At 38.0% G+C, this 25,229-nt stretch overlaps 1 protein-coding gene across 4 annotated transcripts; it reads right to left on the reverse strand.

The window, feature by feature from the left end:
- Positions 1-527: 527 nt before the first annotated feature.
- On the reverse strand, positions 528-24,641 carry PYROXD1 (pyridine nucleotide-disulphide oxidoreductase domain 1). 4 transcript variants are annotated; one of them, XM_047787437.1, is made up of 12 exons: positions 24,425-24,640; positions 21,532-21,612; positions 18,535-18,654; positions 15,147-15,275; positions 12,668-12,741; positions 8,906-9,066; positions 7,915-8,015; positions 6,566-6,701; positions 5,377-5,489; positions 4,529-4,651; positions 1,710-1,847; positions 528-927 (listed from the first exon to the last, which is right to left on the reverse strand). In XM_047787437.1, the coding sequence occupies exons 1-12, from the start codon at positions 24,506-24,508 to the stop codon at positions 679-681; spliced, it is 1,509 nt and encodes a 502-aa protein (XP_047643393.1). In that variant the 5' UTR covers positions 24,509-24,640; the 3' UTR covers positions 528-678. The 4 variants fall into 4 exon arrangements, with proteins under 4 accessions (XP_047643393.1, XP_047643395.1, XP_047643396.1 ...); XM_047787439.1 differs by having other exon boundaries at positions 24,330-24,463; XM_047787438.1 differs by lacking the exons at positions 528-927; positions 1,710-1,847 and adding an exon at positions 3,338-3,509 and having other exon boundaries at positions 24,425-24,641.
- Positions 24,642-25,229: the final 588 nt, after the last annotated feature.

Below are 25,229 nucleotides of genomic sequence, written 5' to 3' on the forward strand. Positions count from 1 at the left end.
ACTTGTATTTAAATAAAATAAATCTGTAAGAAAGTTAAAAAAGGAGTTCCCGTCATGGCTCAGTGGCTAATGAATCTGACTAGGAACCATGAGGTTGCAGGTTTGATCCCTGGCTGCTAGAGATCCGATTTGACCCCTAGCCTAGGAACCTTCATATGCCGCTGGTGTGGCCCTAGAAAAGACCAAAAAAAAAAAAAGTTAAAGAAAATCCATTGTCATTGCTGTGGTTCAGGTTCAATCCCTGGTCTATGAACTTCGTCATGCTGTTGAGTGCAGCCCAAAAATAACCCCCAAACCTGTAAGCTTCAAACCACAGCCCTACTTTGACATTTCAGAATTAAGGAATGGCTATAATATACTAACCAGACCACATTGTTGACTAAGTAGACAACAAGCTAGTTAAATTTGCTCTAAAGGTAAATTAGAGATGAATGTCTCTAAGTTTAAAACACAGAAATTAATTCTTCACATAATTCATGGTTAATTTTGTGTTAGAAAAAAATGTGTAAATAAAGTATTTGAACTGATTTCATCTTCAGAACTTTATTTTTTAAATCCTTGTATTTCAGTATTTTTAACTTCAGATGGTCATCGTTAAATCAGTGCAGTCATTTACTTTATTGACGTGTGACTTTTGTGTTTGATTTGGAACCTGATGTGGCTCTTGAAATGCTCTTCTTAGTCAAAATAATCTTCTATATCAATGTTTGGATCTAGTAGATCTTCTCCATATGCTGAAAGATTCATCTGGTTTAAAATTAAGTTTTCAAATGTTTCTTCTAAATCAGTTTCACCAATTAAGACAGCTCCCATCATTCTCCCGTTCTGCAGGATGGCTTTGATGTACTCTTGTCCTTTGGTACACCTCAGTAATAATTCATGATCTGGCCCTAAGCCCTGGGCATTGTATTTTCCCAGCAATACAACCTAGAGAAAGATAAAAAATTTATTTTAGTGAGTGTACAAAAAAAGAAACATAATATGTCGTTATTTTGTGTTTCACTAGAATGGTAAATCTATAAATTTTACAGCTGAAAGTGCCATTGGGAGGGTCCCCCCAAAAAACATTTGTATGGCATGCATTTATGCTACAGATGACACTACCACACAATGTATATGAACATTAAAAGTATCTAGTGAATAGACAAATATGTAGGATGTGGACGACATTATCCTGGAGTCATGATTTAATGATCTAGTGAGGAACTGAGATAGATCTTTCAGGGGCAAGTTGTTTAATCTCTCTGTACCTTATGTATATATTTGTATGTGTATATTTTTCCTTATCGTAAATTAGGAAGAAAAAACTTGCCTCAGAATGATGGAGAGGATTAAATAATAGGTATGGGGAAGTACCTGCTCCATACTGGCTCATTCTTCACTTTGAAAAGCTGTTAGTTCCCTTGATAAAGAAGGAGTGAATCTCAAAACCAGAAATGTACCAACAGAAAACAAATTTGGAAGAGATTTACACCCCCCTTAATCATAAAATACTCCAGCGAGAAGGAAGGTAATGATGAACAGATGATTAGGAATTAGGACCAGCAATAATACCAGGTACTGATTTGCAAGTAGAGAGGAAAGCTGTCACACATTTTTGGTAAAGTGACTAAAAACCATGTAAATTTTCATTCATGTGAAAAAATCAGATGACCATAGTTATAAGACTAACGAGTAAGGAAAGGCACTGATTTGCTTATCTATCTTACCTTATAGTTAAAAAATTTTGTTACATGAGCAAAAAGCTCAAAGCTGAAATCCATGTCAATAGACTCCCCTACACTAGCTGCGGCCATGCATTTCGCTGCATACCACCCCATCTGTCTGGCCTGGGTCCACAGCCGCATCTGAAATAAAAAATGTTATGCAATTTAACTTTTCAATGTTATTATCTGAAAAATGTCATCACTTTAACCTAGTAAAAGTCCTTGATGGGGTTCAATGTTTGACAGTCCTTGATGGTTAGATCTAGCTTGTTACATAACTGATTTTATCATCTCTGCCACAGTAGCACTCACCAGTCCACACCAACTGATTTTGGTATTTGACTTACACCTCATATGTGTATAACTAATGTCTTTCTGTGTGCAAAAAAGCCACAATCATGGACATAAACTTGAGGCACTTCTGGTAGAAGTGATAGACTTTTTTTTTGAACTGTCTCTCTCTCTTTTTTTTTTTTTAAATTCAGTCTCCTCTCTGTAAACAAGGTAAGTCTGCTGAAGGAAGGAAGGGGCAATCTATACTAAGAGCGCAGAGTGAACTGAGCACAGTAACAGCCAGAACAGAGCTAAGGGAAGAGGTCTGCAGCATTACACTGCTGCACCATTACCCACTGTATTCCAGCTTCCGACTCTCTTCAGTTTGTGTCTTGGACTATATAAAACAAACTGATTATAGTGTACACACTGCTTCTGCCAATTAAGAGATGGAGTTTATTACATTCACTAATAGGTGAGTAAGAAACCCCTGTTTATTTTTGGATGTTTCTTTCCTGTGTCAGAGTATGAGGCACATAAAGGGTGTAATTTATGTATCCCCTAGACTCAACTCTCAGAGGACTGAAATGTAAAAAAAAAAAAAAATCCACAAACTCCAAATCGTAATTGAGATATGCCATAAAAATGATGTAGGATGTCACTTTAGAGAAAAGTGACAAGCTGGGAGAAGCATTTTTTTTTTTGTCTTTTTGCCTTTTCTTGGGCCGCTCCCACGGCATATGGAGGTTCCCAGGCTAGGGGTCTAATTGGAGCTGTAGCCGCTGGCCTACGCCAGAGCCACAGCAACGCAGGATCCCAGCCGCGTCTGCAACCTACACCACAGCTCACGGCAACGCCGGATCGTTAACCCACTGAGCAAGGGCAGGGATCGAACCCGCAACCTCATGGTTCCTAGTCGGATTCGTTAACCACTGCGCCACGACAGGAACTCCTGGGTGAAGCATTTTAGAAATATGGCTGAAAGCACTTACTATTGATGCTCTCTCTGATGTATATAAAAACACAAAATAATAAAACTGTCTCTTAAAATACGTCTAGTTCTTCCACTACTTTTACACTCCACAGTTGATCTGAATAACATCCCTACTGCCTGTGGAGTTGGTTGATTTTTCACCAAGTGCTTACTGGTTCTTTTTTTTTCTTTTTAGGGCCGCACTTGGGGCATACGGAAGTTCCCCAGCTAGGGGTTGAATCAGAGCTACAGTTGCTGGCCTATGCTACAGTCACAGCAATGCCAGATCTGAGCTCATCTGCAACCTACACTGCAGCTCACGGCAACAACGGATCCTTAACCCACTGAGCAAGGCTAGGAATGGAACCTGAGCCCTTATGGATACTACTTAGGTTCAATTCCTCTGAGCCACAACAGGAATTCCCGACTGGTTCCTTTATCTGTAACATCTGCTGTCTCTACTCTGCTCTCTACTCCTCCTAAGACAACCTACCTCTGGCCACTGTCTGAGTATCTTCCTCTAAGACTTCTGCTTCACCAATAGGAGGTAGGCAACCCTGTAAGGGCAGGAAGTCCAGATTCATGGAAGGGGTTGTTAGGCTGAGGAAGAACTGTTTACTACAGGAACATTATTTCAGTAATAATTCCCAGAGACCGAATAGGAACAGAATGCTTTACTTTTGTGGTTTGTAATCTCAGTTTGCTATTTTTAAATCTAAAGCTGTGCTATCTAGAATCAGAGCCACTAGCCACATAATTAATTAAAAGTAGGAGTTCCTGTTGTGGCACACTGGAAACAAATCCAACCAGTATTCATGAGTACGTGGGTTCGATCCCTGGCCTCTCTCAGTGTGTCAAGGATCCCAAGGGTTCCATGTGCCATGGGCACGGCCCTAAAAACCAAACAAAAAACAAAAAACAAAAAAAACAAAACCCCAAATTAATTAATTAAAGTAAGATTAAAATTCAGTTTCTCAGTCACATTAGCCACATTTCAAGTGCTTGGTAGACATGAGGCTAGTGGCTATCTGACTGTACGCTGCAGAAGTACAGAGCATTTCTGTCATCACAGAAAGTTCAGTGGATAGCAGCTGATAAGCATCTGAGCATGAGAAACAATGTATCAGCCATAATTCTTTTCTTTTTCTCTCTTTTTTTTTTGTCTTTTTAGGGCCACACTCAAGGCATATGGAGGTTCCTACGCTAGGGGTCGAATCGGAGCTGCAGCTGCTGGCCCAAACCACAGCCACTGAGCAAGGCCAGGGATTGAACCTGTGTCCTTATGGACACTAGTTGGGTTCATTAACCGCTGAGCCATGACAGGAACTACTATAATTCTTTTTAAATTACAAGATATCCCAGTCTATTTCATTACTATATAACGACTTACGAAAATAGAAAAATTCTGCCATTCTTTTTGTTAGCTGGTTGTTTGTGTAACAAAATAACTTAATGATAGCTTCCTACTTAAAGTAGAAAAGTTGGAAAACCACAGAAAGTTGGATTTGCTGGCAGTAACGCCTGTATTTTCAGATAGTCTCTGATAAAAAACATGTGATCATGTATACTGGCTTACCTGCTGCCAGACTGGGCTGGGCTGCCATGATGCCGTGCAGATGTCACCTGCAGCATAGATGTCAGGAAGGGACGTGTGCATATGATCATCTACTTTCAGGCCACCATCGTCTCCTACATCAAACTAAACAATGTTCTTCATAAGCATATGGGGTAAGAAAAATGAAACATGAATTTTTCATTCTAAAGTAAGACAAATTTCTACTGGTATGATCAGCATGTTGATATGCTGATCTTTAATAAAGTGAAAAATGGCTGCAAAAGTTTAGACAGCTAAGCTGAATTTCTAGGGAATCAAATGCCTTCTAAGACAAACCCATAACATTCTTAGAACTTAGCATCAAAATTACCCAAACCCTAGGAGTTCTCTTGTGGTACACTAGGTTAAGGATCTGGTATTGTCACTGCAGCCGTTTGGCTTGCTGCTGTGGTGTGGGGGTTTGATCCCTGGTCCGGGAACTCCCACATGCTACTGATGCAGCCAAAATAAAAAAACCCCCACTTAACCATAAGACTACTGCGCTCATAATTACGAAAGTACTTCTCAGTTTTTGTAAGCTTCAAATGCTAAACAGCAAGAAATACAAGACAGTTTCTCTAGAAGAATCACTTTTAAGCAACTTTTCAATAAATTGTGGATTATGTCCCTTTAATAATGACATTTATGCCGGGATGTTAACTGCTTAAGGACTTGAAGTAATAAAAAAAAATACTGCAAATCAAGACATGAATATAAACTAAGTTGCTTTCAGCCATTTTAAGTTACAGTTCTGTGCCAAAACACAATTCATGCTTGAGAATTAGAGATCTTCATAAATAATTACAATGAGACAAAAATTTTCATCTTACATTGTTGCCACAAAGAAAAGGTTCTGTATTTGGTGTAACTCCTGTAGCACTGACAATGAAATCACAGCCATATATCTTTTCATTGGTCAGTTCCACATATACAGGCCATATCTCTTGAAATAAAATAAAAAAAAATTATTCTCAGATGTAATTACCACCAATTGTCTATAGCTTTTGTGAATATGATTAGAAGAAGAAAAAAAAAACAAAAACAAAAAAACGCAGGAGATGCCTTTAAAAAACAACCACCCTTGGAGTTCCTGTCATGGCACAGCAGAAACGAATCCAACTAGGAACCATGAGGTTGCGGGTTCGATCCCTCGCCTCACTCACTCCGGTGCTGCCGTGCTCTGTGGTGGAGCCTCCATATGCCACAGGTGTGGCCCTCAAAAGACAAAAAACAAAAAAACAACCCCCCCCCCAAAAAAAACCAAGAACCCTTAATAATATTTATAAGGTACATTTGCTGAAACAATTTTAATGCAACCAATGCCACCTTCTTATTTTGGGTATACTTGAAAAACCATGGCAGGCATTCTAAACATTTTCCCTTCAAATTTAGACATAGAAATTCTAACAAAGTAAATTTAAATTGATAATCACCCTACGAATTTCTTTAAAAATCTTTATTAATAGATTATACTCCACTGAATTTAGTCCAGCTAGGTTAACTCACTTTTCAGTGTTTCCCATTATTCATTCAAACTCTAACACTCCCTTTTCCTATGGAAAAAATTCAAAGAATTCAGAGCAGTGGGATACCTCAAACAACAGGTCTGGCTGAGTGTATTTGAGCAGTTCCCACAGAAGTGTAGCATAGGAATTTTATAAAATCTTTGTCTTGGTTTCAAATTTATAGATTTCAATTTGTTTGCTTTTGAGGATTTCACTTCACCTCTGAGAGCCTCAGGTTTTTTTTAGATTTTATGTTTTGTCTTGACCTCCAAGATACTGTGAATCACTCACAGGGTTATGATGGTCAAAACACAATGAGCCCTACATAAAATGTTAAACTCATACAATTTCACTTGTTAGAAAATAAGGAGTAGTGAAACAAATGGCTTATGTTATTAAATTACGGTTCTATTTTACTTTTCACATTTAATTTTATGGAAATATGAAGTTTTAAAAAACACATTAATAAAGCAAGATTAAGTTGTCTTCTTTTAAAATAAGTGGGTTCACTTACCTTTGTCAGTTGTCACTGACTGATTATGATGGTCTTTTGGAAAAGTCAAGGACTTTTTCTCAGAAATTCTAAATTCTGCCTGAAGGTAGATGTTCTTTACTTCACACATAGTTTCAATGTGAATCTTATGAGAAAACTAAAATAAAGAAGTACTGGTCATCATGATACTTCCAAAAAGAATGACTTGGGTTACTGGTGATGAAGAAAAAATTTACAATACATTTATAGAAACATATAGAAAAAATAATTCTTAGAGTATAAATGAAAACACACTCTATGCCCCCAAACATGCCTCTAAATTTCTGTGTGTGAAAGGAGTGAGCAGAAAAAACTCATCCAGCACTTAAAGAGATCAAGTAGTTGAAAAGGCAGGTAGCAGTGAGAGCATATATTTCAATAATAAGCCTCACTGACAACTATACATATTTTTTGAAAATTATGACTATTGTAGACTAAACAAATAAGTTGACATATCCCAGACTGTTACATTCCATAATCTTAGTATAGTGCCAATTAGGTAGGAGATAATAAATGTTCACTGAACTAAACTGAAGGTCCCAGGTTAAAAATACCATTAACCTCAGGAAAAATTTCCATCACAAAAATTAGATATTCTGTGAAGCCAGCCCCCTCCAACCTACTGAAGGCCAAAATCATACACATAATAAGGATTGCACATATGTTTCTTACAATATTTAAATACTGAAGCCTTTTTACAACTATTAAGAAACTAAAACATCTAGTAAATGAAATGAGTTAGAGCCAAGTCATCTTCTTATAGAATTAGGATATTAAATATGTTTTATTTAGAATCTAATGACCTTTAAAATATTATAATACATATAAAATATTATTAATTGAGAAAAGATTAATTTAGAATAGGACAAGTGTATTCACTAAAGTCTGGTATGGACATCTCTCTCTGGAGAGTTCAACCGAGCCAAGTAGCACTTAAGTCCTTTCCTACCATCATGGATTTTAAGTAAAGTGTCCTAACAATTCTCTTTTTAAATTTTTTTTCTTTTTGGGGCCGCACCCATGGCATATGGAGGTTCCCAGGCAAGGGGTTGAATCAAGGCTGTAGCTGCCGGCCTACGCCACAGCAAAGCAGGATCTGAACTGTGTCTTTGAACTACACCACAGCTCATGTCAATGCCGGATCCATAACCCAATGAGCAAGGTCAGGGATCGAACCTGCGTCCTCATGGATGCTAGCCAGATTCATTTTTGCTGAGCCACCATGAGAACTCCAACAATTCTTTGACTATATATTTATAACCAGTCTTTAACAGACAGTTCGAGAATTTAAATTGCATCTAGACATGTTTAAACAGTGTATGAAAACATACCTCTTTTGTTCCTTTAAGATCCAACCCTTCATGCCAATCTGGTCCCAAGGCACTGCCTATATTACCAGCATGAGCTTTGGTCTGTGTTTCCTTTTTCCTTCCTAAAGAGATAAACTCAATTCAAAACTGAAATGATATAAAAACTGCCAGGCAGAAAATTATGCTTGTGTTCAGAAGTTTTTAGGCAATGTAATAATTCTCATATATAAAACAGGACTAAACTTACCTATATCAATCATTTTATTCATTATTTTAATACTTTGTGATATAGAGATATAAAATGGGTAATCTTTCAATCAAGTGTTGTGTACAAACACATTCAATATTATGGACGTTATATACACTGATATGAAGGGTAAGAAAATTAGACATCAAATTTTGAAAATGTTGTCAATTTTTAGTACCCCCTAAACTTACAAAATTCTTGTTCAATTTTATAAGCCAAATTTTTTAAAAAAAATAAAAAAGCTCTTATATACTAATTATTGCGTTTGTTTTTATTTTTTACATTTTTTTTTTTTGGCTGTGCCCACTTGGCAGATGGAAGTTCCTGGGCCAGGGATCGAACCCAAGTCACAGTGGTGATAATGCCAAATCCTTAACTGCTAGGCCACCAGGGAACTCCTGTGTATATATATATATATATATATATATTTTTTTTTTTTTCTGTATTTGTTTTTAAACTCACTGCATTTTTTATAAAATTACCATAGGTACTGTCCAATTGCAGCCTGTCTAAAAAGATGCAGATGGGCTGGTTTATTTAATTCACTTTAAGTTTTTAGTTTTAGTGACACATATTTTTTGTAAAATGTCATATATATACATATATATGTAAAATCTTAAAAAGTCATAGGCTATAGAAATAAATATTATCTATATTCCTATCTTCCAAATAAAATATTTTGCTAAATTTTCATATAGCCTTTTTCTATATGGTTAAAAAAATAAAGCTTCATCTGTGAATCAATGAGCTAGATGCTGCATTTACCTTCAGTTGTATATCTGGTTCTTTTTTGTGCAATTTTAGTCTCTGATTTTTCATCAATGAGCTTTGAAGTCAAGAATTCAGCTGCTCCTGCATCGAAGAAAGTATTCCCAATAGCTTTATCTTTAATGACCCAAATTACTTCACAGCCTTCGATTTCATACCTAAAAGGAAGACAAAAGTGACTTAGAGCAATTTCAGAGGCCTAAGAAGAAATCTGTGCATTGACAAATAACAATTATCTCTTAAGGCAAAAGTAAAGAAAATATTTTAAGGCAAACTGAGAATGATTATAGAGAGGAATATAACACCTTTTCAGGATAATACAAGTTAAAGTAGAATAAATAATAAAGGAAATTGAACCAGTTTACTGAAAGAGTATATAAGTGATCAATATATATACTGAATATCAGGTAAAATTTCACTGCAATGAATATCACTTCAATGTGTTCCATTTCTAAACACAGTTATTATATAATGTCCCCCAGAGTTCCCAGGAGTGAGCAGTGCCTTTTTATCTAGTTTCAGTATAATTGGTAATGGATAGATGGATGGTACATAGCTACAATATTGAGAAAAGCTGACTTTTCTGCTCACAAATATTTTATATATTCAAAGCACATTGTGAAAGGACACAGAAAAAAGAGAATCTTAACCTTGTTATAAAGGCATCATTAACCTGCAACGAATTCCCTTCATCTCGGAAATTTCTAAGTCATCTAACCCAAGAAAGACCCAGTTCACAGAAAAATGAAGGATCTTAGAGGAAGAAAGGAATGGCCAAGGTATATAGAAGCCAACTTCCATTACTGTTCATGAGGTAGCCAGAGACCCTGGGAAACTACAGTTTTATTTCTAGATTTGGGCATTGAGAGTATGGTTTTCTTGATACTCATTCCACAAAGTCCCTGATGTCCATTATAACTTATCTGTCATTTGTTTTGGTACAAATGAATTAGGACAATCCTGGAGAAACAGAATATATGGTCACCCTAAATATACTAGAATTTCTTTTGAAATTGCAATGGTAATAAAAGTAAATTGTGAGAGTTCCTGCTGTGGCACAGTGGGTTAAGAATCCATCTGCAGTGGCTCAAGGTCGCTGGGGTGTTGTGGGTTCAGTTCCCCAACCTGGGGCAGTAGATTAAAGGAGTCAGTGTTGCTGTACCTGTGGCACAGGTCACAGCTGCAGCTCGGATTCAATCCCTGGCCCAGGAACTTCCATGTATCACAGGTGTGGCCATAAAAAATTAAGAAAAAAAGTATACTGTATTAATGTTACTAACGTATAACATTTATTTTGGAAAAAGTACTGCCATCTTTATTTACCAGTGATATAATACAGGTTATATTACTTTTCAAGGCTAATCAATAAGCAGATGGTAAGGAAAAAGAACATTTAGTGCACCTGACTCCAGGTCACCTGATGTTCACACTTTTTGGTGTATGGTAATGGAGTCCCTTGCCTTCTCCAATGGGTATTTTTCCTCTTCTCCTATGCCAGCAAAGAATATTTATAGTTACTAAATTTCAGATTACATGGAGACCATTCTATCTAATGCTACTTAGGTCATACAGCTTTACTGATGAGCAGAAAGCAGAGATTTGGTAATAAATTTTATATTTCAATTTACATACAGGCACATAGTTACCATAACACTTTTCTTGACTTTTATAAACTAGAAAATTTCTCTAATGATCATTTTTTGCATTTTAAAGTAATAAAGCAACACAACACATACAATACAGCTTAAAATACTCATGCTTGACCAGCAGGTCATTGTTATACATAACCACAAGTAACTCCTGATGTGCTCTTCCTCACAGGGTACCCTCCAATCCTTTTACCCTATGAACTACTGTCCTCAGAAAGATACATAAGGAGGTCCAGTTGTGGCTCAGTGGTAATGAACCCAGCTAGTATCCATGAGGATACGGGGTAGATCCCTGGCCTGACTTAGTGGATTAAGGATCCGGTGTTGCCATAAGCTGTGGTGCAGGTTGCAGATGTGGCTGGGATCTGGCATTGCTGTGGCTGTGGCTGGCAGCTGCAGTTCTGATTTGACCCATAGCCTAGGGACTTCCATATGCCACAGGTGCAGCCCTAAAGAGCAAAAAAAAGAAAAAAAAAGCATAAGCACAAAGGTATCATCACACAGGAAATATTGTTTTTTTCATTATTAAAACCACTTTTAAAAACAGTTAACAGTGAGGTACCATATTTAATGAAATTATGAAAAACTATGTCTGTTTGAAAAAGAAATGATTAACCTATATTTGCAAAGAACAAAAGAGCTAATAACTTAAATAAAAGTATAAGAAGAAAATCACTGTTAGCCTCAGTGGGACACAGGGGCTTTCAGAAAGCAGACTGGGTTTGGATATGTCATTTTTTGAGAAGACAAGGTCTCATCATTCAGTGAACCTAAACTGAGAGAAGAGAACTATATGGAAGCTTTCTTAAATTACCAAAGAGTATACTGAATATAAAACTATGAGCTTTATCCCAGTACGGTCTTCAATTCCAATCTAAAGAAAGTGAGGAACAGGATTAAATGTGGTGAGACTTTGAACATTTCTGAATGTGAGAAAGCTTTCAATGTAAATAACAACAATAACAATATAATAATACTAAGTTATACTTTTGGGGATAACTGATGGAGAAAATCTGTCATGTGTACATAAGGATTTAAAGCCCCTTTTAAATAAATCTATGTCTCTCTCCTCTTGCTCCAGTTTAGTTCTGACTCTCTAGTTTTTCTTTGCATTTTTCCATACAATGCCACAAACTTCATAATCATGATGATGACTGCCACTGCTCATACTCAGGCAACTTAAGAATGTTTACAGGCTTCCAATGGGATTCAATATCCTCTAAAAAGGGGGAGCAAAAATCTAGTCTCAGAGTTGGAATGAATGAATGAAAGTGAGCAAAGACGAGGCTTTGGCAGACTCCTTATTGTGATATAAATTTGTGCTCTTTGCAGTCGGACCCAACTTTCCAGCCTGAAAAAATCTAGACTATTCCAAGTCAGTCATCTGCTGTAAGATAAAATCATAAAGAAAGTGCATTAATGCTCTGCAGACTACTGCAAGCTACTCTTTAATGTTTTTCAAACCTGAAATATTATGTGATATTTCACTTGATAAGAGCTAGGAGTACCAACCATCCTGAAACAGAACTCACAAACACCTAGGGTTTCGTGGGCCGAATAGGTTAACGTAAATGAGTTAAGCAGGATGGGTACAAGAAAGAAAAAGTCGTGGGGACTATGACTAGAAATCTCTAAAGGTATACACATTTAAATTGTTTTCCAGTAACAGTACATGCTTCTAAGAACATATGTATGGGTCAAATCTAGCCAGTCACCAGTGTACAATCCTTTGAGATCTAAAGCATTCCCTAAACTTTCATGGCTTTTTTTTTTTTTTAAACTGCACCTGAGGCATGTGGAAGTTCTCAGGCCAGGGAATGAACCTGCACTTACAGCAGTAACCCAAGCTGCTGCAGTGACAACACTGGATCCTTAACGCAGTGTGCCACAGGAGAATTCTGAAACTCTTATCTTTTATAAGCATGCTTTTGCAACTCTATAACTCCATGAAAGCTAAAAAAAAAAAAAAAAAAAAGAGTTCCTCCCTTGAAGATTTATGAAAAATAATTATATATCTATCTTTAGTTTTAGGATAACAGGATGTTTTCTAGTCTGTCATTAATCATGTGAATCATAGAGCAATCTTAAATATTTAAAAATATATACTTACACTAATTCAAGTGCGATACCACCATTCCCTATGATCATTATTCTCTTTGCCTGAGTTAGCTGTTTCTGAAATTCCTACATCAAAAAGAAAGCATATTTTGTAACAGAGAGTAACACCTGAAGCAAGAGGCTTTGCTGATAATAAATCTCACTTTCCCACTCTGCCAGGCCACACCCTCCCAATTAATAAATGCTCCCTCCATATTTCACCCCAAACTGCTTTTATAGCACTGCCTCGCCTGACTTTCCTTGCCCTTTGTCATTTATACTCAGAATCTGCAGCAAGAGGTTCTGTCTTTGGTTTACCACATTCCCAAATATTTGACTAAAATGATTACCAACATGACATTGATCTACATCCTGGATAGAGGATTCTTCCTTTCCTTCTAATCCCTCAGTCCGCATTTTCCCTGCAGCCACTGGGCACTCAAAACTTGAGGAAATGAGAAGCAAAGTGGCACAGTGGTTAAGAGCATATATTTGAGAGTCCCTGACTTTAGCAGTTACTGACTGGGTGACCTTGAGCAAGCTGTTTAAGTTCTCGGCACCTCACGTTCTCCAACTATAAATGGAAACAAGGAGTTCCCGTCTTGGCGCAGCAGAAACGAATTTGACTAGGAATCATGAGATCGCAGGTTTGATCCCTGGCCTCGCTCACTGGGTTAATGGTCTGTGGTGTAGGTCAGACGAGGCTCAGATCTGGCATTGCTGTGGCTCTGGTGTAGGCTGGCAGCTGTAGCTCCAATTAGATCCCTAGCCTGGGAACCTCCATATGCTGCGGGTGTGGCCCTAAAAAGACTAAATAAGTAAATAAATAAATGGAAATAAGAAATGACTGTATCTCCAGATTTCTGTAAGCATTAAGTAAGATGATGGAGACAAAGCTATTTAGAGTTAGCAGGCACATAATAATGTCTAATATTTATTGAAAAAATATTACCATTATAAGACAGCTAACTGATGCTCCCACCCTCCCCACCCCCACCAAAAAAAAAAAGATCACAATGAGCTTGGAGGAAAAAAATGACCAATAGCCATTCTTATGATTCTTTTCAAAGTACAGAATAACCCCATTGCTTCAGGATGACATCTGAATAGCTAAATTCCTCCTCCTACTACGTCAGGTCACCACTGCTATTAAACTGACCCAAAAACTTATTGTAATATTCAATAAATAACCCCTGAAAACTGACTTCTTTAAAATTCTACAAGAAAAAAATCTAAAGTTAATTTTAGTTTGTCCTTCATTGAAAGCAATGCTCTTTAATGAAGCCGCTCTTCATTAAAAAGCACTGGCCATGGAGATGAATGTCATGAGTTTAGACTATACTTCTGATAAACTTAGTACCTGTGCTAAAAGTACAGGTAAATTCCTTAGTACCTACACTTAAGTACAAGTAAACTCCTTGGTCTCTCCATCTCAGTTTCCTCTTTGTAGAGTGGGAGTAATGACGGTCACACAGGATTATCACGGGGATTCAGTGAGTTCATGTCTGTAGAGGACCTTGCTGGAACCATAGCTATGAACTCAATCTTTGATAATGTGAACCTGAAATGTTTACGAGAGGTATACAGTTCTTCCAATATTTTATAGTATTCTCTAATTCCTGAATTATTTAATCAAGCATAAGCTAAAAGACAGAGCGTCCTGGTGGCTCAGTGGGTTAAGGATCCCACCTTTCTCACTGCTGTGGCTCTAGTTACAGCTGCTGCATGGGTTCCATCCCAGGCCCAGGAACTTTCACATGCTGCGGCCACAGTCAAAATAACAACAAAAACAGAAAAAGAATAAGTTAAAAGAAAATACTATCAATTTTCAAGACTATAAAGTCTTATTATATAAATTAAAGTCACCACCTCATGGGATAGGGCAACAACGAGCCTGAGGTAAGACAAGAGTATTGTGAGTGGAAACCAAGAAAAGCCTCTCGACAATAAGGGTCAATGAACCCTGAAACAAATTACCAAAAGAAGGTGTATAAGGTTCCACAGATAGACTTTCACCTTATTGCGACAGCTTATCACTGTTCTTGAGCAGAACAATAAACTAAAGTGTCTTTTTCAGTTCTAAGATTCTGTCATGATTCTGTACAAAGATCTTCTGCATATTAATTTCTTTGCTGAGGAGTTTTCTCTTTCAGAAAGAGATCAATACATTTTTTGTATGCAAATCACATATTCCCCATCACAGCAGAATAATGACTGTGCATGCAACATAAATTGTAATCTTCACCGCAGTCATTGTAACTGGGCTATCACATAATGGAGGGACATAAATTAAAAAACAAGACAAATTATTAACTAAAACTAAACTCAAATCGACAGTAGTAATAAAACATTATAACCACTTTCTGGCCTATGGGTCATGAAACTGTGACAGTGTAGGAACTAACATTATAAATGTAACACCTCCATTCAAATGTAGAAAAGTCTAAGAAATCTTCATGATTCTTTCCCATGACCCAAAGTCAAAATGTTACCTGAGCACTGTCTGTATCACGGATTCCTAATACATAAGGATTTCCTTCACATATCAATTTTGGTTTAGCTCCAGCACACAGACACAGTTTCTTATAAACATGCTGATTTCCATCTTCAGTTAAAATGCACTGTAAAAACCATAGAGCAATGGAGAGGGGAAACCTTTATACATGGGTACACTGCACTTTAAACATTCAATAAGACAAAAGCAAAAGCTACAGTGAGGTTGCCTCTTGGTGGCACTCAATACTTTGTTACAGCAATGACAAAGCTAACTATACACAAGAATGCATTTTCCAATCCAGTGATTCCTAATTACTTTAGGGCCATGAACTCATTTAAAACTAGTCTTTCTCTGATGCAAACTAGTCTTTCTCCTGTGGAAAAAGGCATATTCTCCCAAAATTATGCATATAAAAGGGAATCTCATGATGTTTGGAAAGGTATGTTGACTTCAGATTAAAAACTAAATATTTAGAAACTTTTTACAGTGAGCATTCTGATGAACATTTCTGATCTCAATGCAAGTTACTATAAGAAGACCTAGTGATTCTAATCATATCAGACCTTAATGCCTACAAGGGAAGAGTATGTGGTAGAAGGGGTCAAAAATGTCTTCTTAAACTAAAAAAATCAGAAGTGCTAAAAGATAGTACTTACATTCTTAAGTACAAATAACAGTCACTTTACCAGCAAACCCCATGATCTTTGGGGGGTTATATGTCCATGTAAGTGAAAAACATGTTAATCTTAAATCCTAGCAGGTACTAGCTTTAAAGTTAATTTATACTAATTTTAATTAAGAAATGGGAGTTCCCGTCGTGGCGCAGTGGAAATGAATCCGACTAGGAACTATGAGGTTGCGGGTTCGATCCTTGGCCTCGCTCAGTGGGTTAAGGATCTGGTGTTGCTGTGAGCTGTGGTGTAGGCCACAGACATAGCTTGGATCTGGCATGGCTGTGGCTGTGGCACAGGCCAGAGGCTATAGCTCTGATTAGACCCCTAGCCTAGGAACCTCCATATGCTACAGGTGCAGCCCTAAAAAGACTAAAAAGAAAAAAGACAAGAAATGTAGATGAGAGTAAAAATACATATTAGAGTCCTGTTGCGTCTGCTCCTTAACAGTGAATGAATATCTACATATATGCAGTAGCATTTAGAAAGCAGATACACATAAGCGTGTGCTACTCAGAGATATGAGACTTTGCTGGATGGTTTAGGAGGTTAACGTTTGCACCATGTTTGATTTATAAAACAAGGCAAATAGCATTTATATATCCAGGGAGATAGTTATTATCCATTTTAACTCTTCAGCTGCATAACAAATACATAAAACCAATAAACCAACACAGTATGCTCATACAGAAATTGTATATAAATCTTCCTTTAGATAATCCAGTTAGAATTTTAATTAATAGAAGTTAGCTATAGGCACTGGCCAAATTTAAAAAATAACTTGCATTTAGCTACTAAAGAAACCCCACAAAAACTCTTCATTGGGTACTAACAAATTTTTGGAAGTAGACATGAAGGTAAAATACATCATTTATAATTCATTAAAGACCAGGAAGGGTGAAGGGTGGATAACATGCACCTTGTGTGGGACACTTCTCAAAGGAAAACATGTGGCACTCTCAAGCATTCAAATGCCCTAATATGCAAATTTCCTTTTTTTTTGTCTTTTGTCTTTTTAGGGCCACACCCACTGCATATGGAGGTTCCTAGGCTAGGGGTCTAATTGGAGCTGTTGCAGCCGGCCTACACCAGAGCCTCAGCAACGCCAGATCCAAGCTATGTCTGTGGCCTACACCACAGCTCACAGCAATGCCAGATCCTTAACCCACTGAGCAAGTCCATGGATTGAACCCGCAACCTCATGGTTCCTATTTGGATTTGTTTCCACTGCGCCACGACAGGAAGTCCTCTCACATTTCATTAGTACACTTTGGAGCCTACCTCAATATGCACTTTCACGGTCATGGGTATTTTATGGAATAAGTACTACCACCATAAGTGTTAAAAACTTACTCTGGTTTTTGGATTCAGATTTGTAATATTTTTCTCACAAAACTCATCTTTTTCTGACTTTTCCCCTCTCAAAACAGAACTTTTGCTTACTTTTTTCCTATCAAATTATGTTTCAAATGTGACATGTATGCTTTCTCCCTAAGGCAGAACTCATAGATGAGAGCTGCTTTAGAGAAGCAACTACAAACCCCACTTTTCATTTTGCCTAAAGCACATCTGAAGATCCTCTGACTCTGAGGTTGAGATACTACCTTAGATGGGGCCTTACATCATTCTGGACTATTATAACCACCTTCTAATTTGGTGAATGGCTACCAGCCACTTCTCTACTCCAGTTCATCCCTGACACTGTGTCAGATGCACCTTCCTAAAAAAATACTTTATCATCCCTGCCTCCACTCAAAATCTCTTTACTATTTCTTCTCTGGTTATAAAATAAACTCAATTTATCAGCATGATACAAAAGGCTCTTCGTAATTTTATTGACTTATTTCTCTGGCCTAGACGGCCAATCTCCTTTACTCACCACCCCCCAACCCATTTGATAACCTCACTATCCCACATGCCCCCTTTCTTTTCTTTGGGTTGATGAACTGCCATCTACGCTTCCTGGAATGTCTTTTTCCACCTAAAAAGAACTCTTAAGTCACCTATCTTTTAAAACACAGCTCAAGAATTACTCAATCTGGGAATTCCCGTTGTGGCTGAGTGGGTTACTAACCCGACTAGTATCCATGAGGGTGTGGGTTCAATCCCTGGCCTCGCTCTGTGGGTTGAGGATCTGGCCTTGCCCAGATGCAGCTTGGATCCCAAGCTGCCATGAGCTGTGACAGGTGCAGCTCCAATTTGACCCCTAGTCTGGGAAATTCCTTACGCCACATGCCCTAAAAAGCAAAAACAAACAAACAAAATAACTCAATCTGTGAGGTTTTCTTAAATCTGATACCTAATACCATAGCTTTGATAATATTCCAACAACTATTTTTTCCCCACATATACACGATTTTAAATGTATGCATGTCTACACTCCCCATGGCACTGAGAGCTGCTAGGACCAGGTTCCTGCCATTGCTAGAGTTATATCCCAGTACTTAACACACTGCCCAGCATACACTGAACATCATATAAACATTAACCCTAAGGTAAAATGCAAAACCTAAAATGCCAAACTAAACTAATTCTGTAACCCCAATAAACTTATAAAAAGTGTAAGTTTCTCTAACACTAATGGATACCAATGTCACTAAAATTTACATGCTGGAACTTGGGTAATGGTGGTGTAGGTGGGATCGAAGAAGGCTCAGAACCTCATCATAATTTAACAATGGCAATAACATTAAGAAAAAAAAATTCTCTTACACGTTGTTCACTCTTCAGTTGCTTTACTCCAGATTCTATAACCTTAATGTTGGGAAAGCGATTTTCTAACATGGTACTTGGTTGTTCTTGCACATCGAATTCTTCTAATACTTTAGAAACCTGTATTAGATAAAGAAGGTAAAAATGTATACATAAAAATTTTTCTTTAAAAACCCTTTTATTTCTGTTTATACACTATTCAGATTAAAAAAACAAAAAATCAGCCAACTGCACTATATCCAGTGGGAAGAGGGCTAGACTCCACATTTCAAGATCTGAACCAGTCCTACTGCTCTCAGGCAAGCCTGAAAGTCACTGAGCCTCAGTTTCCTGGCCTGTAAATGATGGGACAACACTACTTACTTCTGCATAGTTTAATCAAATAGCTCATATATACCCTATCCTTGTAGCTTTCTCTTTCCACTTACTAGCTAACCTTATTGTGATCCAGTCTTTGGACCTTCTTTCCTGCTCTCCAAAACCAGCAGACTCACTTTCTGCCTATCCCCCTAAGACTCCATCACAGATCATTTCATCTTTTTCCCAAGTCCTTTACTTCTCTGCTCTCTTATCTTTAACCATTAATTACTTTTAAAACTCCCAACAATTGACCAAATGACTTGCTTTCTCTAGTCCTATACCCAGTCTGCTATAGAAGAACCTCACACCTTGCAGATTGGTATCTGACTTTAAACACTGCACAGAAATCCTACTGCATGGCTATAGCGCAGCAGTTCCCAACCCTTTTAGTCTCAAGACCCATTTACACTGTTGCAAGTGACTGAGGACTGAGAAGAGCTTTTGTTTTCTTGAGTTACACTTAGCAATATTTGCTGCACTAGAAATTAAAACCGAGAAAATGTTAAAGTGTCTTAATTCACTTAAAAATAACAATAATAAATCCAATAATAAATCTGCTGAACAGATAATAATACACTTTTAATGAAAAATATTTTTCACAAAATAAATTAAGTGGGAAGAACAACCCTGTTTTACATTTTTGCAATTCTTTAATGTCTGACTTAATATAAGATAGCTGCATATCTGGAATTCCCGTCGTGGCTCAGTGGTTAATGAATCCAATTAGGAACCATGGGGTTGAGGGTTCGATCCCTGGCCTAGCTCAGTGGGTTGGGGATCTGGCGTTGCCATGAACTGTGGTGTAGGTTGCAGACATGGCTTGGACCTGGTGTTGTTGTGGCTGTGGCTGTGGCTGGCAGCTACAGCTCCGATTGGACCCTCTAGCCTAGGAACCTCCATATGCTGCAAGTGCGGCCCTAAAAAAAAGACAAAAGACAAAAAATAAAATAAAATAAAATAGCTGCATATCTGCTTCTGCATTCAAACTGCTTCTACGTTTAAGCCACTGCAGTGTTGTTTTGACTGAAGCATATAAGGAGAGGTCAGGCTTACACATATATATGCAGCCCTTTCAGATAACTATACCCAACAAGAGATGGTTTCTTTTCTTTTTTTTTTTTTTTGGTCTTTTGTCTTTTTAGGGCTGCACCCGTGGCATATGGAGATTCCCAGGCTAGGGGGTCTAATAGGATCTGCAGGTGCCGGCCTATGCCACAGCCACGCCAGATCCAAGCTGTGTCTGCAATCTACACCATAGCTCACAGCAATGCCGGATCCTTAACCCGCTGAGTGAGGCCAGGGATCGAACCCACAACCTCATGGTTCCTAGTTGGGTTTGTTTCCACTGTGCCACGATGGGAACTCCTGATGGTTTCTTAAAGATTAGATGAAATGTAGAATTTGAAACCATATCAAGAATTTTTCTTACTTTTACTATGAAATCCACTGGTCTATCCTGCACTTTGAACAGATCTTGTAACATCACACATCAGTCATTTGGACAATATTGTTTCCCTAAGTCACAGAGATCTTTCAAATACTGACACATTTCATAGAAAATAAATATTAAAAAAAAAACAAATTCATTATAATCACCAATCATCTCATGAGAAAAGCCTAAGTACTATAAGGCTCCAGATGAAGTACTATAAGGCTCAAGGTGAAGAATGAATTTTCCAAAATTCTAATTTTTGCTTAAGAGCTCTAATTTTGTCATGTTACCAACAAATAATATCAGCTGTTTTCTTGAAGTGACAGGCTCTCTTCATTCATTTTCCAAATATGGAGGATCAGCTTGCCAGTTGTTCTTTCAAGTAAAACTGATGTTCCATGAAAACAGCAGCTAGTTCGTGTTGCAAGTCAGCGACTGCACATCTGCTTTTCCTCGAGCCAATGTTGTACTCTCACATGCAGAAGCATTTTATGCATACATTGCATTTTATCATATAGAACATTAAAAAGATGTGCACTCAAGGGTCAAGATTTAATAAAACTAACTTTTTTTTTTCTAATTGGCTTTTTTTTTTTCAAACTAAATGTGGCAGTAAAGAACACAATGGCTACCAGTATAAGTAGCCACCACTGCTTCTGCACCATCGGTGCAAATGCCAATAGAGTGAGAAGAGCAACAGCATCTTAGTAATATATTCTAGTCCCCCAGTGACTTTTTCAGACTTTCACCACTGGAACGTTCTCTGAACTTATTCTATCCTCTTTATTCTCAGCAAATCACCTCACATCTGGTGTCAACAGACCACTAAGAACTCCTGACTACCTCTTTCCCACTGTAAGTTCCTCTGCTTGTGTCCACTTCCTTGACCCACTCCCACTTTTTCAAAGTCAGTCCACTGCTCTCTGCTCCATATCCCATTGTCTCTCACCTTCTCAGGACTCCTTCCTTATTATGTATTCCTGGCTTTCCTTTATCTTCAGCCTTCCCACTGGTTTCTTAATCTCAACCGGTAAACATGCTGAAGTGTTTCCCACCGTAAAAGAATAAAACTGAACTTAATGCTAGACCTCATGTCTAGCATTTGTCACTTTTAACAATTAAAATACCATAATTACACAAACTGCTATGCAAGTTATTGCAGTTTTTAAATATTAATACTAAGAAAGTTACATATAGGTTCTTACCTGCTTGAAATTTGTAACCGCTTTAATAACAGGAGAAGCTGTTATCAGGAGAATATCTTCTGATGGAAAGTCAATTGCCAACTTATTAAAAAAGAAATAGAAACGACAAGATAAATAACAAAGTATTAGTACATATGGCATGGGGGTGAGTCAAGAAAAATGTAGTTTTAATAATGTTGCTAACTTAGGAAACTATAAACTCACTGTTCTTCACCTAAAGGTCTCCATTATCCTGGGTCTTGGTCATATTTACGGGATTGTGGTGAATAATGTTCAACTCTAACATTGATTAAAATGAAAAATACATTTAAACTAAAGTCTAACAATTGTCATGCAGAGGATGAGAAAACTATCTTCCTAATTAACAGCTAAACCCACTTATATTTATTGTAAAATAATAATTTCATTCTCCTTCAGGATTTATAAGCATTTATAACCTCAGCACCTTTCCTACGTGCTTTGGCACTCTGCACCTCCAAATGACCAATCAGGATATATTCTGGGAAGAAAATGCCACTTTAATATTAGCCTTTTTCTGAGTTCCCACTGTGGTTCACCAGCTTAAGAACTCCACATAGTGTCTGTGAGGATGCAGGTTCGTTTCCTGGCCTAGCTCTGTGGGTTAAGGATCTGGTATTGCCACAAGCTGTGGTGCAGGCTGCAGATCTCACATTGTTGTGGCTGTGGTGTAGGCCCGCAGCTGCAGCTCCGATTTGACCCCTAGCCTGGGGACTTCCATGAGCCATAGCTGCGGACTTTAAAAAAAAAAAAAAAATTGGCCTTATCAAAATTTCAAAGTTTAACTTGCTAATTTTTTCATCATTTTCCTCTATACAACCTCTCTCTCGCTCACTTTATGTTTCTTGAAAATATTTTCTTATCTCTCACTGCAGTTCCTTATCTCCACCAATCTCTATTTCTATCTCCACTATACAATCAAAATTAAGCATATTCAAGTCACCTATACAGCCTTTAAACCCACCAGATTCTTTTTAGTGCCTTCTTATTTAAACTTTCTATAATATTCTCAATATTATCACTCTCTCCATCTTCCTTTCCTTTGCATATTCTGTAATTTACTTTCCCACTTTCTGTTTCCACCAGACCCTCAATAGCCCTATTACTAAAATCACCTGTAAGTTGGCCTTCCAGTCTCATATTAACCAGTTACCCCATCCCAAACACATTATAACTATCTTTCAAAAGTTTTCATTTGATCACATTACTCCACTGCTCAAAATTGTTCAACTACTTATAAGTTCTTACTAAATTCTTAACTTGACTACAAGATCCTTTATGTATCTGCCAGTCTTTGTCCTTTATGTACCACATGCTTTAAGCTTTCTTCTTCCAGATAATGCCATGCTTTTCCACCTGAGATCACAGGTGGAATCTCTTTGGAATGTCTGTCTTTTCTTGTCTACCTGGTAAACTTTTACTCATTCTTCTATACAGGTATAACTCAGATATACTATGGGTCCAGTTCCAGGCTACTGTAATAAAGTGAGTAATGCAATAAAGCAAGTCACATGCAATTTTGGTTTCCCAGTGCATATAAAAGTTATGTTTGCATTATACTGTTGTCAATATTAAGTGCACAACAGCATTATTTCTAAAAGAAAAATGGACGTCTTAATTAAAAAATACTTTGCTAAAATATGCTAATCATCATCTGAGTCTGCAGTGAGTTGCAATCTTTTTGCAATAGTAACATCAAAGATTACTCATCACAGATCACCATAACAAACAGAATGATTTACAAGTCTGAAATACTGGTAGGAATTTCCAAAATATGACGGAGTCACAAAGTGAGCAGATGCTGTCAGAAAAATGGCACCTAAAAGGCTTGCTGGACAGGGTTGCCACAAACCTCCAACTTGTAAACAATGCAACGTGAAGTATAATAAATCAAAGTGCAATAAAATGAGCTATGCCTGTAAGACAAAAGGGCATCTACTGTGAGAAAGGATACTTCTCCCTTAATTTACTACTTACCAACTCTAAAGGCACCCCTAAGATACCAAACACACTGATGAAATAATTTACATGTCTCCTCCACTACCCTGTGGGTCTCTAAAAAGGAGGTACCATTCTCTGTATTTATCTGATCAGCCATTAGTACAGTGACTGGATTATAGGTGTTTACTTGGTGAATAAATGAAAAATACACATCCCAAGATTAAGAGTTGAGGAAAAATACTTCAAATTCTTATGACATCAGTGACTACTTATGTTTACTTTTTACCAGCGAAATAACCCATTCTTTATTGGAATACATGTATATATGTGGTCTGACTAGTCACATATAAGTCACTGTAAATCAGAAACTTATTCCCTCGCTGTATTTAATCCCTTGCTGGCTGTTTTACAAAACATTACTACAGATGACATATCTATAGTATCTTGGGAGTGCCAAGTACAGGAAACTTACGTAAGAGATTATCACTTAGTTATCTCTTAGTTATGATGCACTACGGACCTGGAATTTAGGCGGAAGCGGAATTCAATCAGCTAATTTAAGAAAAGGGGCTGAATTTTCCGACCAAGTACTTCCTAGTTATAACCCCTCCCACCCCCAGCCCCCCCAACCCCCGCTCTGCTCCGCTATTACTAGGACCAGAACCGGGTTCACTGTGCTTTAGCTTCCCCGCTAATAACTTGCTCGCCATCTCTCCTCTCAGCGCCTGAAGCGAAGCTTGAGAGGTACTAAGGCTGTCACCTGACGGCCACGACACAGTCTACAATACTTGGGAGCCGGAATGAGTGAAGGGAGAAAAACAAAGCGGCTAGAAAGCTACCTGGAAAAAGGACTAGGAAAGGCGGCAGGAGGGAACCCCGAGCGCCACCGCCTCCGGGGTCGAGGAGAGGGGAGAAGCCTGCGCGCCTGCTTTACCTGCTCCGCACAGGTAACGCCCGCGATGCCACCGCCGACCACCACAAACTTCCCTGCTGTAGGGGGCGAGCGCGCTGCCTCCATGCTCTGGGACCTCCACCAGTTTGCAGACAACAGTGGTGGAGCCAAAACAGTTTGGATTTCGGAAGAGGGAGCGGCGCCAGGCGACCACTTCCGTCGTTTGCCCCTGAGAGTCCGAGGTACGGGTGCCTGGGAGCTCACACTTATTCCCTTCGCGCTCCTGAGAATCCGAGGTACGGGTGCCCGGGAGCTCATACTTAGTCTCTTCGCTTATCTGCTGGGGCTGCGGTTCCTAAGCGCAGAGGCGGCTTGTTGATTGCAGGGCTTTGCGTTATTATCACAGCTGCTAAATGTCTTTTTTTCACGTAGGTTTGATATGACAAAAGCCAAAGTAAAGTAGATGGGTTGTTCAAAGAGCCTTAACAGGTTGTCTAAGACAGATCAGTGTTCTCACGGGGCAGCGCGTTCTTAGAATAAATGAACTGCTCTGAAGTTCTCACTGTTGGTTCCTGCGGGAGGTTAAACATAGTTCAACTCTTAAAACTCACTGGTAGAAGGAACATCATCCTTCCCTATCCTTAACCAAGCAATCTAAGATTTTACCTTTTGGAAGCAAATTATTCATAGACACATGAATCAAGGCAAAGCAATACTATGGATTGTTCTCTAAGAAGTTGTTCCCGTTGACAATTTTGATCTCAACGATAAATTTCTACAGTATATAGAGTTGCTCGCCACTTTGTAAAAATAAACCACCATTTTCTCCCCAGTTTCCAGCAAATAA

The sequence above is a fragment of the Phacochoerus africanus genome, chromosome 7 (assembly GCF_016906955.1).
Source record: "Phacochoerus africanus isolate WHEZ1 chromosome 7, ROS_Pafr_v1, whole genome shotgun sequence".
Classification (NCBI taxonomy): Eukaryota; Metazoa; Chordata; class Mammalia; order Artiodactyla; family Suidae; genus Phacochoerus; species Phacochoerus africanus.